We start from the raw sequence: 14,606 nt of genomic DNA, 5'->3' as shown, positions 1-14,606 counted from the left end.
TTTTAACTGAGTTGCTGGTCTTCTTTGAGTGGAGTCGTGTAAGTTCCTTGTATATTTTGGAGATTAACCCCTTGTCTGAGGTATCATTGGCAAATATATTTTCCCATACAGTTGGTTCTCTTTTTATTTTAATACTGTTTTTGCTGGCCGTGCAGAAGCATTTTATTTTGATGAGATCCCATTTGTTTTTTCTTTCCTTTATGTCCCTTGCTCTAGGGACATAAAGGAAAAATTTATGTATTTTAGTAAAAATATTAGTAAAAATGTTGCTGCATGAAGTATCAGATTTTCTTGCCTATGCTTTCCTCTAGGACTTTAATGGTGTCTTGGCTGATATTTAAGTCTTTTATCCCCCTTGAATTTATTTTTGTGTATGGTGTAAGTTGGTGCTCAAGTTTCATTTTTTGGCACGTGGCTGTCTAGTTCTCCCAACACCATTTGTTGGAGAGGCTATTTTTATTCCATTTTATGTTGCTGCCCCCTTTGTCAAATATTAATTGACCATAGAGACTTGGGTTTATTTCTGGGCTCTATCCTGTTCTATTCCATTGGTCTATGTGCCTGTTTTGATAATTTTTTTTCACTATAACAAAATGCCTCAGGACTTCCGGCCAAGATGGAGGCGTAGATAGACTCACTGTGCCTCCATGCATAACCAAAATAAGGACAACAAAAATTTAGAAACAAAATAACAACCAGAACTGACAAATAATTGAACTATATGGAAGTTGGACAGCCAAGGAGCTGAAATAGATACATTCATCCAGACTAGTAGGTGGGGTGGAATTGCGCAGCTGAGCAGAGAGGGGTTGTGGCACAGGAAGCCATGATACAGAGTGTGCAAGGCACCCTGGGTGTGCAAGATGGCGCTGGGCAGACCCTGGGTGCCCAGGCAGCTCCTGGCAGACTCTGGGTGTGGGGTGGCAACAGGCAGACCCAGAAAGACAGCGATTGAGAAGAGGGGCACCATGCGCAAGGCAGCTCGCTGACCAGGCAGCAGTCCCACATTCGTGAGCAGATAACTGGGGAGTGAGACAGACCATGCAACCCAGGGTCCTACTGCCGGGAAATAAAGCCTCAAAACACTGACTGAAAAATACCTGTAGGGGTTGAGGCCCAGGGAGAGACACCCAGCTTCACAGGAGAGTTTGCTGGAGAGACCCACAGGGTCCTAGAACTCACACAAGCCCATACACCCGGGAACCAGTACCATAAGGGCCCAATTTGCTTGGGGGAAGAGGCGGAAGGGACTGAGGTCCAACAGAGAGAGGAGCAAGTGCCACTGTTCCCTCTTAGACCCTGCCCCGACATACAGTGTCTCAACCCACCAACTGGGTTGCCCTGCCCTGGTGAACTCCTAAGGCTCCGCCCCTCATAAATAAACAGGCATGACAAGACAAAAAAAAAAAAAAAGGCCCAAATGGAAGAACAGATCAAAGCTCCAGAAATAATACAATTAAGCGACCAAGAGATAGCTAACCTATAAGATGCACAGTTCAAAACACTGGCGGTCAGGATGCTCACAGAATTGGTTGAATTTGGTCACAAATTAGATGAACAAATGAAGGCTACACTAAGTGAAATGAAGGGAAATGCACAGGGAACCAATAGTGATGGGAAGGAAACTGGGACTCAAATCAATGGAGTGGACCAGAAGGAAGAAAGAAACAACCAAATAGAAGAGAAGCTGGACCCAAGAAGGAACACACCAAGGCACATCATAATTACATTAGCCAAGATTAAAATGAAGGAGAGAATCCTAGAAGCAGCAAGAGATAAGGGGACTGTCACCTACAAAGGAGTTCCCATCAGACTGTCAGCGGATTTCTCAAAAGAGACCTTACAGGCAAGAAGGGGCTGGAAAGAAGTATTCCAAGTCATGAAAACCAAAGACCTACAACCAAGATTGCTCTATCCAGCAAAGCTTTAATTTAGAATGGAAGGACAGATAAAGTGCTTCTCAGATAAGACCAAATTCAAGGAGTTCATCATCACCAAGCCCTTATTATATGAAATGTTAAAGGGACTTAACAAAGAAAAAGAAGATAAAAAAGATGAACAGTGAAAGGACAGCAAACTCACAGTTATTAAGAACCACATCTAAAACAAAAGCAAACTAAAAGAACAGCTAGATCAGGAGCAGAACCATAGAAATGAAGATCACATGGAGGGTCAGCAACAGGGGAGTGGGAGAAGGAGAAGGGGGGAGAAGGTACAGAAAATAAGTAGTATGGACAGTAGATAGAAAATGGGGGGAGGGTAAGAATAGTATGGGAAATATAGAATCTAAAGAACTTGAGACACGTGTTCATGAACTAAAGGGGGGGAATGGTGGGGGAGGGGGGTGGAGGGGAACGGGGGGGAACAGAACAAATGTAATGGCATAATCAATAAAATTTTAAAAAATTTAAAAAAGCAGATATAAAAAAAAGAATGAAGAAACGATAATTCAAAAAAATGAGGAGATGCTTAGGAACCTCCAGGACATCTTTAAATGTTCCGACATCCAAATCATAGGGGTACCAGAAGGGGAAGAGGAAGAGCAACAAGTGGAAAAGTTATTTGAACAAATAATGGAGAACTTCCCCCATCTGGCAAAGGAAATAGTCTTCCAGGAAGTCCAGGAAGCTCAGAGACTCAAAAAGAAGTTGAACCCAAGGAGAAACATACCAAGGCATATCATAATTATATTACCCAAGATTAAAATGAAGGAGAGAATCCTAGAAGCAGCAAGAGGAAAGGGGGCAGTTACCTACAAAGGAGTTCCCATCAGACTGTCAGCTGATTTCTCAAAAGAGACCTTGCAGGCAAGAAGGGGCTGGAAAGAAGTATTCCAAGTCATAAAAGGCAAGGACCTACATCCAAGATTACTCTATCCAGCAAAGCTTTCATTTAGAATGGAAGGGTAGATAAAGTGCTTTTCAGATAAGGTCAAGTTAAAGGAGCTCATCATCACTAACTCCTTATTATATGAAATGTTAAAGGGACTTAGTTAAGAAAAAGAAGATAAAAAACATGTATAGTAAAATGACAGCAACCTCACAATTATTAACAAGCACACCTAAAACAAAAACAAACTACTAGAACTGGAATAGAACCACAGAAATGGAGATAACATGGAGGGTTAGCAACAGGGGAGTGGGAGGAGGAGAAAGAGGGGAAAGTACAGAGAATAAGTAGCATAGATGGTAGGTAGAAAAGACAGCAGGAGGGCAAGAATAATATTGGAAATATAAGAGCTAAAGAACTTAGGACACATGGGCAGGAACTAAAGAGGGTGGATATGGGTGGGAGAAGGTGTGGAGGGTGGAGAGGAATGAAGGAGGGGAAATGAGACAACTGTAATAGAAAAATCAATAAGATACATTTTTAAAAGCCTCAAAAAATAAAATGAAGTTTAAAATTAAGACTTCTATGTTTTTTCCACAATAAGAATTTGAGTAAGTGATTTTATTATACACCAGAATCTAAATAGTTATTTGTAAATCAATAAGATACATTTTTAAAAGCCTCAAAAAATAAAATGAAGTGTAAAATTAAGACTTCTATGTTCTTTCCACAATAAGAATTTGAGTAAGTGATTTTATTATACACCAGAATCTAAATAGTTATTTGTAATCAGTGGACAAAATAACTTATTTTAAGAGGGGAAAACACCCATAAACTAAATACAGAATGGCTGATATTTGTTACTTTTGTGTTTACAGATATACAAATAAACTGCACATATTTAAAATACAGCTTGATAAGTTTTGACATATTGACACCAGTATGAAACCATCACTACCCCCCAAATTATGAACATATCCATCAACTGCAGAGACATCCTTGTGGCCTTTTTAATCTCTCCTTTCTGTCCATCCAGGTCTAACATCCTATTGCCAGAAAACCACTTATCTGTGTTTTACAACTATAGATTATTTTGCATGTTTTAGAATTTTATACGAAAATTTTGCCTGCTGTTACTACAGGCAAAACTGCAGTTTCTATAGTCTTAGATAAAAATAATATGTACTGCTTTGTGTGGATTCATTTATGCTGAATCACCATCTTGAGGTCCACTGATGTTTTTATGTATCAATAGTTCCTTTTAATTGGTGAGTAGGATTTCATTATATAGATATACTATAATCTGTTCATCCATTTGTTTCTTGATGGGCATTTTTGGGTTGTTTCCAATTTTCTCTATTACAAATAGCACTGCTATGAACATTTGTGTACAAGTTTTCATACGGATACGTGCTTCTATTTTTCTTGGGTGAATGCCTAGGAGTGGAATGGCTGGCTCCTATGGTAATATGTTCAGTGTTTTAGGAAGCTGCCAGCGTATTTCATTCCCAGAAACAATGTATGAAAGTTCCACTTGCTCCACATCCTTAACACTTGGGATGGGTCAGTCTTTTAAATTTTAATCATTTTAATACATGTATAGTGGTACTTCATTGTGCTTTTCATCTGTATTTAATAACTAATGAGGTCTAGTATCTTTGCATATGCTTTTTGAAAACTTCTCAGTTGGTCATTTGTTCACATTGTTTGCCCACATTTTCCATTGGACTTTATTAATGCAAAGATCCGAGAATACATACCCAGTGCTCCCTAACATAAATAAAAAATGTTGTGTCCATCAGAAAAAACAATGTACAACACAACATTCCCCCTAAATAAGACAGTGACTTCTAATTTACATTCTCCACTTGAAGGTTTAAATAATAAACCTTTACTTCATCATAAATGACAAAATTTGTTACCATACCAACTAATTTTGAAAGAATAATCTGAGTTCACTGGGCCAAATCTAAAATACAAAGAAATTTCTAATTTATTGATTTATCTATATCAACATTTTCTGTATCATATACATTGACTATAACATCCAAATGAACACATTACAACTTCACTGAAAGAATCAGTAATACCTTTGAGAAGTCCAGAGTTATCAATGGGTCCAGGATATACATTTTGATCTCCCATCTGGTATTTGTCCCAACTGTCAAAGCCAACATATTTTTTCCACTGTTTGAACCAGCGACTATCAACCAGGTACCTAAAAAAACAAAAATCAGTAAAGGAAAATGAGAAACAATAGAACAGCACAGAAGCTATTTCTGATATTTCATTTTATATTAAAGTATGTGACTACTTCTAAGAGAATAATTTCAATATCTGAAAGGAAAATATTTTCACTTGTATAAATTATTATTTCTATAAATATCTGCTACTAGAAGACAGGTAGTAACATACACATTTAAAAAAATTACTTATTAGTACTTTTAAATATGCAAGTAACAGTTCTTCATTAAAATAAGACAGTTCTTCATTCATCTGCAAACTGAACAAAAATTCCAAAGATAATAATATAAAATCAAAACAAATTTTAAAATGCAATGTGATAAAATATAAATAAGAAAAATGGTTCCTTTGCAAATAAGTTACAAATACAGTATATTCATTTATATTTTACTGTATCTTTTGTGGGGTAAAAGCAATTATTAAAGGTTTACAAGAGTGATTATAATAAGTACCATCAAAGTTTTTAAAAAATAACTTTAAAAATAATTAGCTTCCTTACCAAAAAATGTTAATAGCAATAATACTATATCCAACTGTTTCTCCTACAGTAGTAAATCTACTAGGACAAACATTTTTGATTGATTTCAAAAGTGTTTACGCCAAGCATTTTAAGCATTAATGAAACAATATTCATATTATTTTCAAATACCTAGGTTTAGTTTTTCATCAGATGACCAGTGACAGAAAAAGTAAAACAATGGTTCTTTAGCACAGAGAACATTTAAAAAGTCATAAATGTAAAGAATTTTTTAGCCTGGCTGGTATAGCTCAGTGGATTGAGCGTGGGCCTGCGAACCAGACATTCGCGGTTCGATTCCCAGTCAGGGCACACGCCTACGTTGCAGGCTGGTTCCCTGTAGGCCAGTTCCCAGCAGGGGATGCACGAAAGACAACCATACATTGATATTTCTCTCCCTCTCTCCTTCCCTTCCCCTCTAAAAGATAAATAAATAAAATCTTAAAAAAAAAAAAAAGAACTTTAGCCCTGTGGTGTGGCTCAGTAGACTGAGCACTGGCCTGTGGATCAAAAGGTTGCTTGGCTTGATTCCCAGTCAGGGCATATACCCAGGTTGCAGACAAGGTCCCCACTTAGGGGTATGCAAGAGGCAACCGACTGATGTTTCTCCTGCACATCAATGTTTCTTTCCCAATTTCTCCCTCCTTTCCCCTCTCACTAAAAATAGATATAAAATCTTAAAAAAAAACCTTAATGGGGACTTCTGCCAAGATGGAGACGTAGATGGAGGATCCACCTCGCCTCTGTGCACAACCAAATCTAAGAACAACTATTTTTAACAGCAGTCACAACCAAGCCACACGGAAAATCGACAATACAGAGTCCAAAGGACAACTAGATACTCGGCTGGACCGGTACGAGGAGCGAGGCCAGCAGCGGAGCAGGTTAGCAAGAAAAAATTCCCGGGGCGGTGCGCGGTGCGCGCAGGCAACCGAGGGCGCTGATCGCCAGCGAGCTGGCTGCCGGAGCGCACAGGGAAGAGGTGCGGAGGGTCGGTCGGTCACGCGCATTTACGTGCGGAGAAACCAGTGAGAAGGGAAAACCGCGCGGTGCAGCAGGCTCGCACAATTAGGATCGGATAAACAAGCCCGAGGCGTATGAGTGACTGGATGCGCTGGGCTAGCGGAGAGGAACGCCATTGCTCCCTCTCTGACCCCGCCCCCACACACACAGCGTCACAAACCAGCGACCTGGGTCGCCCCTGTCCTGGTAAACAACTAAGGCTTCGCTCCGCTCACTTAACAGCACGAATAGACCAAAAATGGCTCTAGGACAACTCAGAGCCCCAGAACCGATAGACCTAAGTGATGAAGAAATAGCCAGTCTTTCAGATGCACAGTTCAAAACACTGGTTATAAGGATCCTTACAGAACTGGTTGACTTTAGTCACAAATTAGAGAAACATATGGAAGCTAAATTAATTGAAATGAATGGGGATACAAAAGATACCAATAGTAATGGAAAGAAAATTGGGACTCAAATCAAGGGAGAGGAGCAGAAGGAAGAAAAAAATGATCAAACAGAAAGGAATGAAGAAATAAGAATTCAGAAAAATGAGGAGAAGCTTAGGAACCTCCAGGACATCTTTAAACGTTCCAACATCCGAATTATAGGGGTACCAGAAGGGGGAAAGGCACAACCACCAGTTGAAAAATTATTTGAACAAATAATAAAGGAGAATTTCCCCAAGATGGCAAAGGAAATAGACTTCCGAGAAATCCAGGAAGCTCAGAGAGTCCCAAAGAAGTTGGACTCAAGAAGGAACACACCAAGGCACATCATAATTACATTAGCCAAGATTAAAATGAAGGAGAGAATCCTAGAAGCAGCAAGAGCTGAGGGGACAGTCACCTACAAAGGAGTTCCCATCAGACTGTCAGCTGATTTCTCAAAAGAGACCTTACAGGCAAGAAGGGGCTGGAAAGAGGTATTCCAAGTCATGAAAACCAAAGATCTACAACCAAGATTGCTCTACCCAGCAAAACTTTCATTTAGAATGGAAGGACAGATAAAGTGCTTCTCAGATAAGACCAAATTCAAGGAGTTCATCATCACCAAGCCCTTATTATATGAAATGTTAAAGGGACTTACCTAAGAAAAAGAAGATAAAAAAGATGAACAGTGAAAGGACAGCAAACTCACAGTTATTAAGAACCACACCTAAAACAAAAGCAAACTAAGAGGATAGCTAGATCAGGAGCAGAACCATAGAAATGAAGATCTCATGGAGGGTTAGCAACAGGGGAGTGGGAGGAGGGGAAGGGGGGAGAAGGTACAGAAAATAAGTAGCATAGACAGTAGGTAGAAAATACATAGGGGGGAGGGTAAGAATAGTAGGGGAAATACAGAATCTAAAGAACTTAAGACACATGGACATGAACTAAAGGGGGAAATGGTGGGGGAGGGGTATGCAGGGTGGAGGGGAAGGGAGGGGGGAATAGAGCAAATGTAATGGCATAATCAATAAAAATAAATAAATTAAAAAAAAACCTTAATAAATTTCATTTATTCCAAATACACTATTACCTACTATGAAATACTACTACTTTGTTACTAGTTCATAATTATTTTAATTCTTTTCAGAAATATTTCCCCATATTGAACCATGTTTAACCACAAAATCAAAAGTAAAGTTTAATAAGATGTGTATAGCTCATACGTATTAATAACACAGGTAACCAAGGTTTTAGATCAACATTGTGATGTTCCTTTGCTGACTACATACAGCACTATAGGAATAATGCTATAATTATGTCTGAAAGTCTCTGAGGCAAATACATCAACCTAACAAAAACCCCAAGTTCTTACAGAATATTCATTAACTGTTTAATTCCCTAAAAGTGGACATGGCAGAATTTCTATGCCTGAGTACTCCAAACCCACTATTATGGTTATGGAACAGAAAGCCCTCAAATTGTAAAATCTGAGATTTTTGAGGGAAAAAAATTGAGAGACTAAGTCATAAGAAAACCCTGTTTCTCAAATAAAATAGTTTGGTCCAAACTATTTTAGTCCAAAGTATTGCTAGTCCAAACTATTTTTGGATATATAACATACATATCAATTTAACATATAAGTTAAACTGATAATGAAGAAAATTTTACTAAGTTGTATTTCACCCACCAAAAATGTTTTATTTTCTCCACTGCAATTTAAACTATTTAGACATTTCATTTGCTTTCTTTGCAAATAAATATCATACTAAGTATATTTTCCCCTATTTCATTCATCTTCTTTTCTATCAGTGTTCTGATTTCATTGTCTCAATTACTTTAACCCTGATATTTTTTAGGGCAAGCTCCCCCTGCTTGTTGTGTTGCAAATTGTCTTAACTATCTTCATCCATTTGCTCTTACACAGGAATTTTAGAAACAGTGTATCAAGTTCCACACAAACACGCACACACAATAAAAGTTTAAGATTTTGATTGGAATTGTGTTGAATTTATAGATTAACAATATTATAATTAAAAATGTCACTTATAAAACTTACTTTAAAAATTATTAGTGGTATACTATCAAAATTCTATTTTTATTTATTTAAAGGGTGTTTCTAAACAATGAGACTTTCATCTCCCAAAGTATTTAATAATTCTTCACAGTTATAGTGGATATTTACACTGGGCAGTATTCATCTGATGCTGTAACATGATCCCACTATCAAACTCTTCCATCTGATGAATATTTAGCTGCTTTTAATACTACCTTTGATTGCAAAGGGGCATTGCACTTATATTACAGGCCACCTATATCTTACTTGTGAAATTTTGTGGCATGGAAATATGAGGGAAGTAGAAAATATAGGAGCATCTATTACAGAAATAATGTTTAGATTTCTTATATTTACTCATGAAAGACAACAATAAGTAGACAAATACAAACTTTTATTTCGAGACATTAATACATAGATGTGCTGTCCTATAAAAACACTACTCCTAATCCATGAATCTGCCACAATCCCAATTCTTTATTTCTTTTAATCCTCATCCAAGGATATGTTTATTGATTTGAGAGAGAAAGAAAGGGGGGGGCTGAGGAGGGATAGTAAGGTGATGAGGGGGAGGGAAGCAGGGAAGGAAGCAGGGAAAGAGGGAGAGAGAGGAGAAAAGGGGAAGAGAGAAAGAGAGAGGAAGGAGGAAGAGAAGACGAGAAGAGAGAGAAACATTGATCAGTTGCCTCCCAGACATGCCCTGACTAGGGATTGAACCCACAACCTGTTGGTGTATGGGACAATGCTCCAAAAGAGCCAGGGCCCAATTCTTCAATTAAAACTAATAAAAGCCTAGAATAGAATTAATAGCTCACCAAGATGGCAAATGAGTGAACAGAGACCTGAATTTATACATCATCAACAGTACTTGTAATCTTTGGTTATGTTCTTAGGGTCCAGATAAGCTCAATTTTAGCTTGAGTTTCTCTTTTGGAAAAGTTGTAACTATTTGGGAAGACTGATATTTCATGACTTTTGTTCTTCACAAATAGTAATAATTATGATTAAGATGAAAGCTGAATTCTTAACATTGCCTAATAAGTCTTACATGATCTGTTCCTCCCTACCTTTCTAGTCTCAGCTGGTACCATTTGTCTTTGTGGGGAGACCTAGCTATAAGAGCCTTCTTTCGATTTCTGGACAATGTCCTGCCTCATGGCTCCTTCTGCCGAGAATATTCTTCTACTGCTTCCAAAACTTAGTTAACTCCTATCATCTTCTAGATAGCCTAAATGTCAGTCACTTTCTTGGGGCATCCTTCCACAAGCCTCTCCCTGTTTCCTTTTGATTCGGAGAAAACAAAACAAACAAACAAACAAACCAAAAAAACAAATGGCATCTCAGTTTACTAGATATCAAGACTTTTATTAAATTACAGAAATTACTTACTAACATCAGACCTTTACTCTTGGGCCAGGCACATACTTCTAAGTACTTACCTATACTGGCTCATTTACTCTATCCAAGGATGTAGGCATTTTAAAAATTTCACAGGCACATAGAAATTAATTTTCCCAAGGTGTTACAAAGTTAGTGCCAGGTCTGTGATTAAGAAAATGTGATACTGGCATAGGGAGAAGCAAAAATACCACTGAAAACAGCACAAAGAAACAAGAACCAGGCTCATATATGTGGAACTATGATGTACAACAAAAGCATCATTACAAACTAGTGGGGAAAGATCTGGCTATATACATGGGAAAAAATTAGAGCTCTACCCTGCACATGCAGTCAGCTCTACTCTAATGCTTGTTTCAAAAACTTGAACGTGTTAAAAGTGATTAATGTATTAGGGAGTACTAACACAAATTTCAGTGTTTGCTTAACCACTGTTTCATCCACAAGGAAGGCTAGGATTAAGGTGAGGCAAGTAAGACAGATGTATGCCTGGGTGTCCTACCAAGAAGTGTCTCCTTAAATTGTATACCCTAGGTGTTTTCCTTGCCACCCCCCAATCTTAACTCTGAAACAAACCTTAGGTGAATGTACAAAACTACTTGGTGTACTGAGCCACACATGAATGTATAAAACACACACACTTCAATCATCTACTTAAATTCACATGCATTATGAGCCACACACTCCACAACTGCAGTTACAACTTCTTGACAGATTTCAGGTAAACTTATCTCCACCACTTCACAATTTATAAGCTGAGAACCTTCTGAACCCCACTTCCACAAACAAGCTTTGTCTTTGTTATTTTTCCAAAAATAAAATATATTTTTGTGGTACTTATGGCATTTCTTAGCCATTTAACATAATATATGTAAAACTGTGCCACCATTTTTAAGTATATATTATTTAATGTGTCATTGAAAAAAATTTTGAGTGTTGTGCACCAACCCCATTTTCCTCATATGCCCTGTGGCTTTTATTGCATGATTTTGTATATATATAGCATGGAGATTTTTAGGAATGCATATTGTGTTACAGAAAAACTATGTAAAAATAAATTATAGTAGGACTAAAAACATAAATGTGAAAGCAAAAGTATAACTTTTTAAAAAGGTATAGGAGAAAGTCCTTGTTACTTCAAAATAGATGAAGAGTCAAGACAAAAAGCAAAATGCCTTAAAGATAGTTTGATAAACTTGCCAAGGTTAAAATGAAGATTCCTTTCAGCAAATACAACATCAAGTAGAGATAAGACACGGGAAGATACTTAATATCAAAGGATTAGACTACATGAACTCCTTAATTTAAAAAAAAAGGAGGGAAAAAAAGAGCAATTTGTAGAGCAGGGAAACAGAATGGCCTCTATACATATGAGATGTTCAATCTCATTATCAATAGGAAAAATAAAAATTAACATAATACCGTATCATTCTCATGAAATTAGTGAACAGGCACATGCATGCATATGCATTAACAGTAAGAGTGAAAAAATGTGTAGTAACAGAAATGTATATACTATCAATGGGAATATCAATTACCTTCACTTGAGAGAATAATTTGGCAATATCTGTTAAAAGTGAAGATGTGCATACCATATAATCATGTATTGTCACTGCTAAGATTTATCTTATGGAAACTCTTGCACTTATTTATATGAGTACAACTATAAGAATACACACTACAGAATAATTTGTAAGAATAAAAAATTGAGAAAAACCTAATACTCATTATTCACACCCAGAAATATTACAAAAACTGAAATGAAAATACAATTACATGTATTAACATGAATAAACTCTCATGTCATAAATAATACATATTATTTACAGATCCATGTATGTTAGAAGTATAAAATAAAGAAAATAACAAAAACCAGTTTCAGGGTAGTGGCTTTCTTTGTCCAGGTGGGGAGAAGATGGGATTAGGGAAACATAAAAAGATTCAACTGTATCTTTATTATTTTTTTTTAAGATTTTATTTTTTTTCTTTAGAGGGGAAAGGAAGGAGAGAGGGAGAGAAATCTCAATGTATGGTTGCCTCTTATGCATCCCCTGCTGGGAACTAGCCTGCAACCCAGGTATGTGCCTTGACTGGGAATCGAACTGCGATTCATTGGTTCACAGGTCCACGCTCAATCCACTGAGCTACACCAGCCAGAGCTTATTGTTTTTTTTTAAACTAAGGTGCACAGAGATATTTTGTTACACTTTTCATTGTACTCTTCTGTGTTTGTGAACTGTAACATTACGTTATTATTTTCTTAAACTAAGAGGTATACATAGATATTTTGTTGTACTTTCTTTTGTACTCTTCTGTGTTTGAATAGGACATTAAATATGATTAATATTTTCTATTTAACATACAATAATGGTGCATATATATCTTTACATACACGCACACATGTACACACTATCAATAATGTTGAGGCCAATAAAACTGATAAAGTGACAGTGAACAAATGAGAAATCTAAAGCATAAAAATAAGTAAAATAACTATAAATACAGCTTAGGTTTTTTAAACTGGGATAAAAGTATGTACAGCAAAATATATAAAATGCATAGTTTTAGATAGACTTTATTTTAAAAAATTTCATAATTTTACATTACCTCATACTTATTTTTATAATAAATTCTCTCTTCCAAACAGTTGAATTTGCATTGTTTTAATAAAAATTTACATAAGCCTTGAAAAATTTCCTTTAGAAAAGCATGATCTGTTTGACCCTTTCTCAATGTATCAAATTATGATTCTGATATATACTAATATATTCATTTTTAAGGAATCATTTCCTTTTGGGATCTAGAGCAACCAGTAAGTAAGTCAGAATAGTAAAAATAACTGGATGACATATCACAAGAAAAGCAAAGCATATAAAGTACAGGAAGTAGATCATTACTCTTGATATTTGGGAAGATAATATAAGCAAAACAGTCATTCAAAAAAAAAAATCCCAAAACTGACATACTGATTTTAGGCTGATCGACCTTTAGTACCAAATATTAGATAAACTATAGAGTTGCAACCATCTAAAATTCACCTAAATACTAATGTGCAAACATTTAAATGGCTTGAAGCACAGAGTAGTAATTAACTGCTTTATACAAATAGGCAGTCTTTTTTTTGCACAAAAGAAATCTATACTTTATGGATGAGACTAAAGGTGAAATATTTCTGAATAACACTGAGCCATGTGACTATGTTTCCAGTATAAAAAAAGCTATGAGGTAAACGTACTAAAATATGATCAAGATCACTTTATGACTGAGGCCTCTGGGTATGGCTTAATCAGTACCACTTCTCTTTGTTTCAGGGATTCACAAGATTTTATGAGAGTGCCTCACACTTGATCATTACTCATGATTCCCATATAAAAGTATATCAATATAAAAAGTTTTCTTATGTTAATATTATCTGGGTTCAAAAATTACTAAGGGAAATCTCATGGACATTAAAGATCTATAGTTTTCAACCTCTGAAGTCCTTCGAAGATGACCCACAATCCTTTAGAATATGTCCAGTAGAGCCTTCTCTACTTTATGCCTACTTTTCAAGGAAGTCAGAAGCCTCGACTTTTTTCTTGTTCCACACCTTAATATTAACAATCTTACCTGATTCCCTTGTATATCAGTGGTGGATATAACTCTCCTTAAATCCAAGACTTCCTCCTCTCTTCCCTCCTTCTCTCTCTATTCCACTAGCATATAAAAACAACCATCTACTTTCTCCTTCCTTCCAAACCACCTTGCATCTCACATACTTATTTCCTCCCATTTTTCTGACTTGTCCTTGTAGTCAAGTTTATCTTTTCTCAACACTCCCTCTTCAATGGGGTATGATAGGTCTTTCTACCTCAATGGGACCTCAAAAAGGCTCTCACAGCCCTGACTGTGTGGCTCAATTGGTTGGGCGTCATTCTGCAAAGTGAAAGGTTGCAGGTTTGACTGCTGGTCAGGGCACATGCCTGGGTTGTGCGTTTGGTCTGGGCACAAAGGAGAGGCAACCAATCAATGTTTCTCTCTCACATCCAGGTTTCCATCTCTTTCTCCCTCCCCTCCCTTCTCTCTAAAAACTAAAATCCTTTAAAAAAAAGGTACTCACAAAGTCACCAACTACCACCCTAACAAATCC

At 36.8% G+C, this 14,606-nt stretch overlaps 1 protein-coding gene across 4 annotated transcripts in view; it reads right to left on the bottom strand.

Annotated features, from left to right (window-relative positions):
• USP15 (ubiquitin specific peptidase 15) overlaps positions 1-14,606 on the bottom strand; it is a 121,506-nt gene that overhangs the window by 91,994 nt on the left and 14,906 nt on the right. For all 4 annotated transcript variants that reach the window (XR_005081808.2, XM_053661564.1, XM_037140294.2 and 1 more), the window contains exon 2: positions 4,920-5,047. Coding sequence is in view for 3 of the 4 variants with exons in the window: in XM_053661564.1 (XP_053517539.1) it covers positions 4,920-5,047 (128 nt within the window). In the remaining variant the exon portion in view is untranslated. The remainder of the gene's footprint in view (positions 1-4,919; positions 5,048-14,606) is intronic.

Source organism: Artibeus jamaicensis, unplaced genomic scaffold (genome assembly GCF_021234435.1).
Source record: "Artibeus jamaicensis isolate MK-2021 breed Jamaican fruit bat unplaced genomic scaffold, CSHL_Jam_final contig_233, whole genome shotgun sequence".
Classification (NCBI taxonomy): Eukaryota; Metazoa; Chordata; class Mammalia; order Chiroptera; family Phyllostomidae; genus Artibeus; species Artibeus jamaicensis.
Note: the sequence above shows the minus strand (reverse complement) of the source record. Positions and strands in the feature narration are given on the sequence as shown.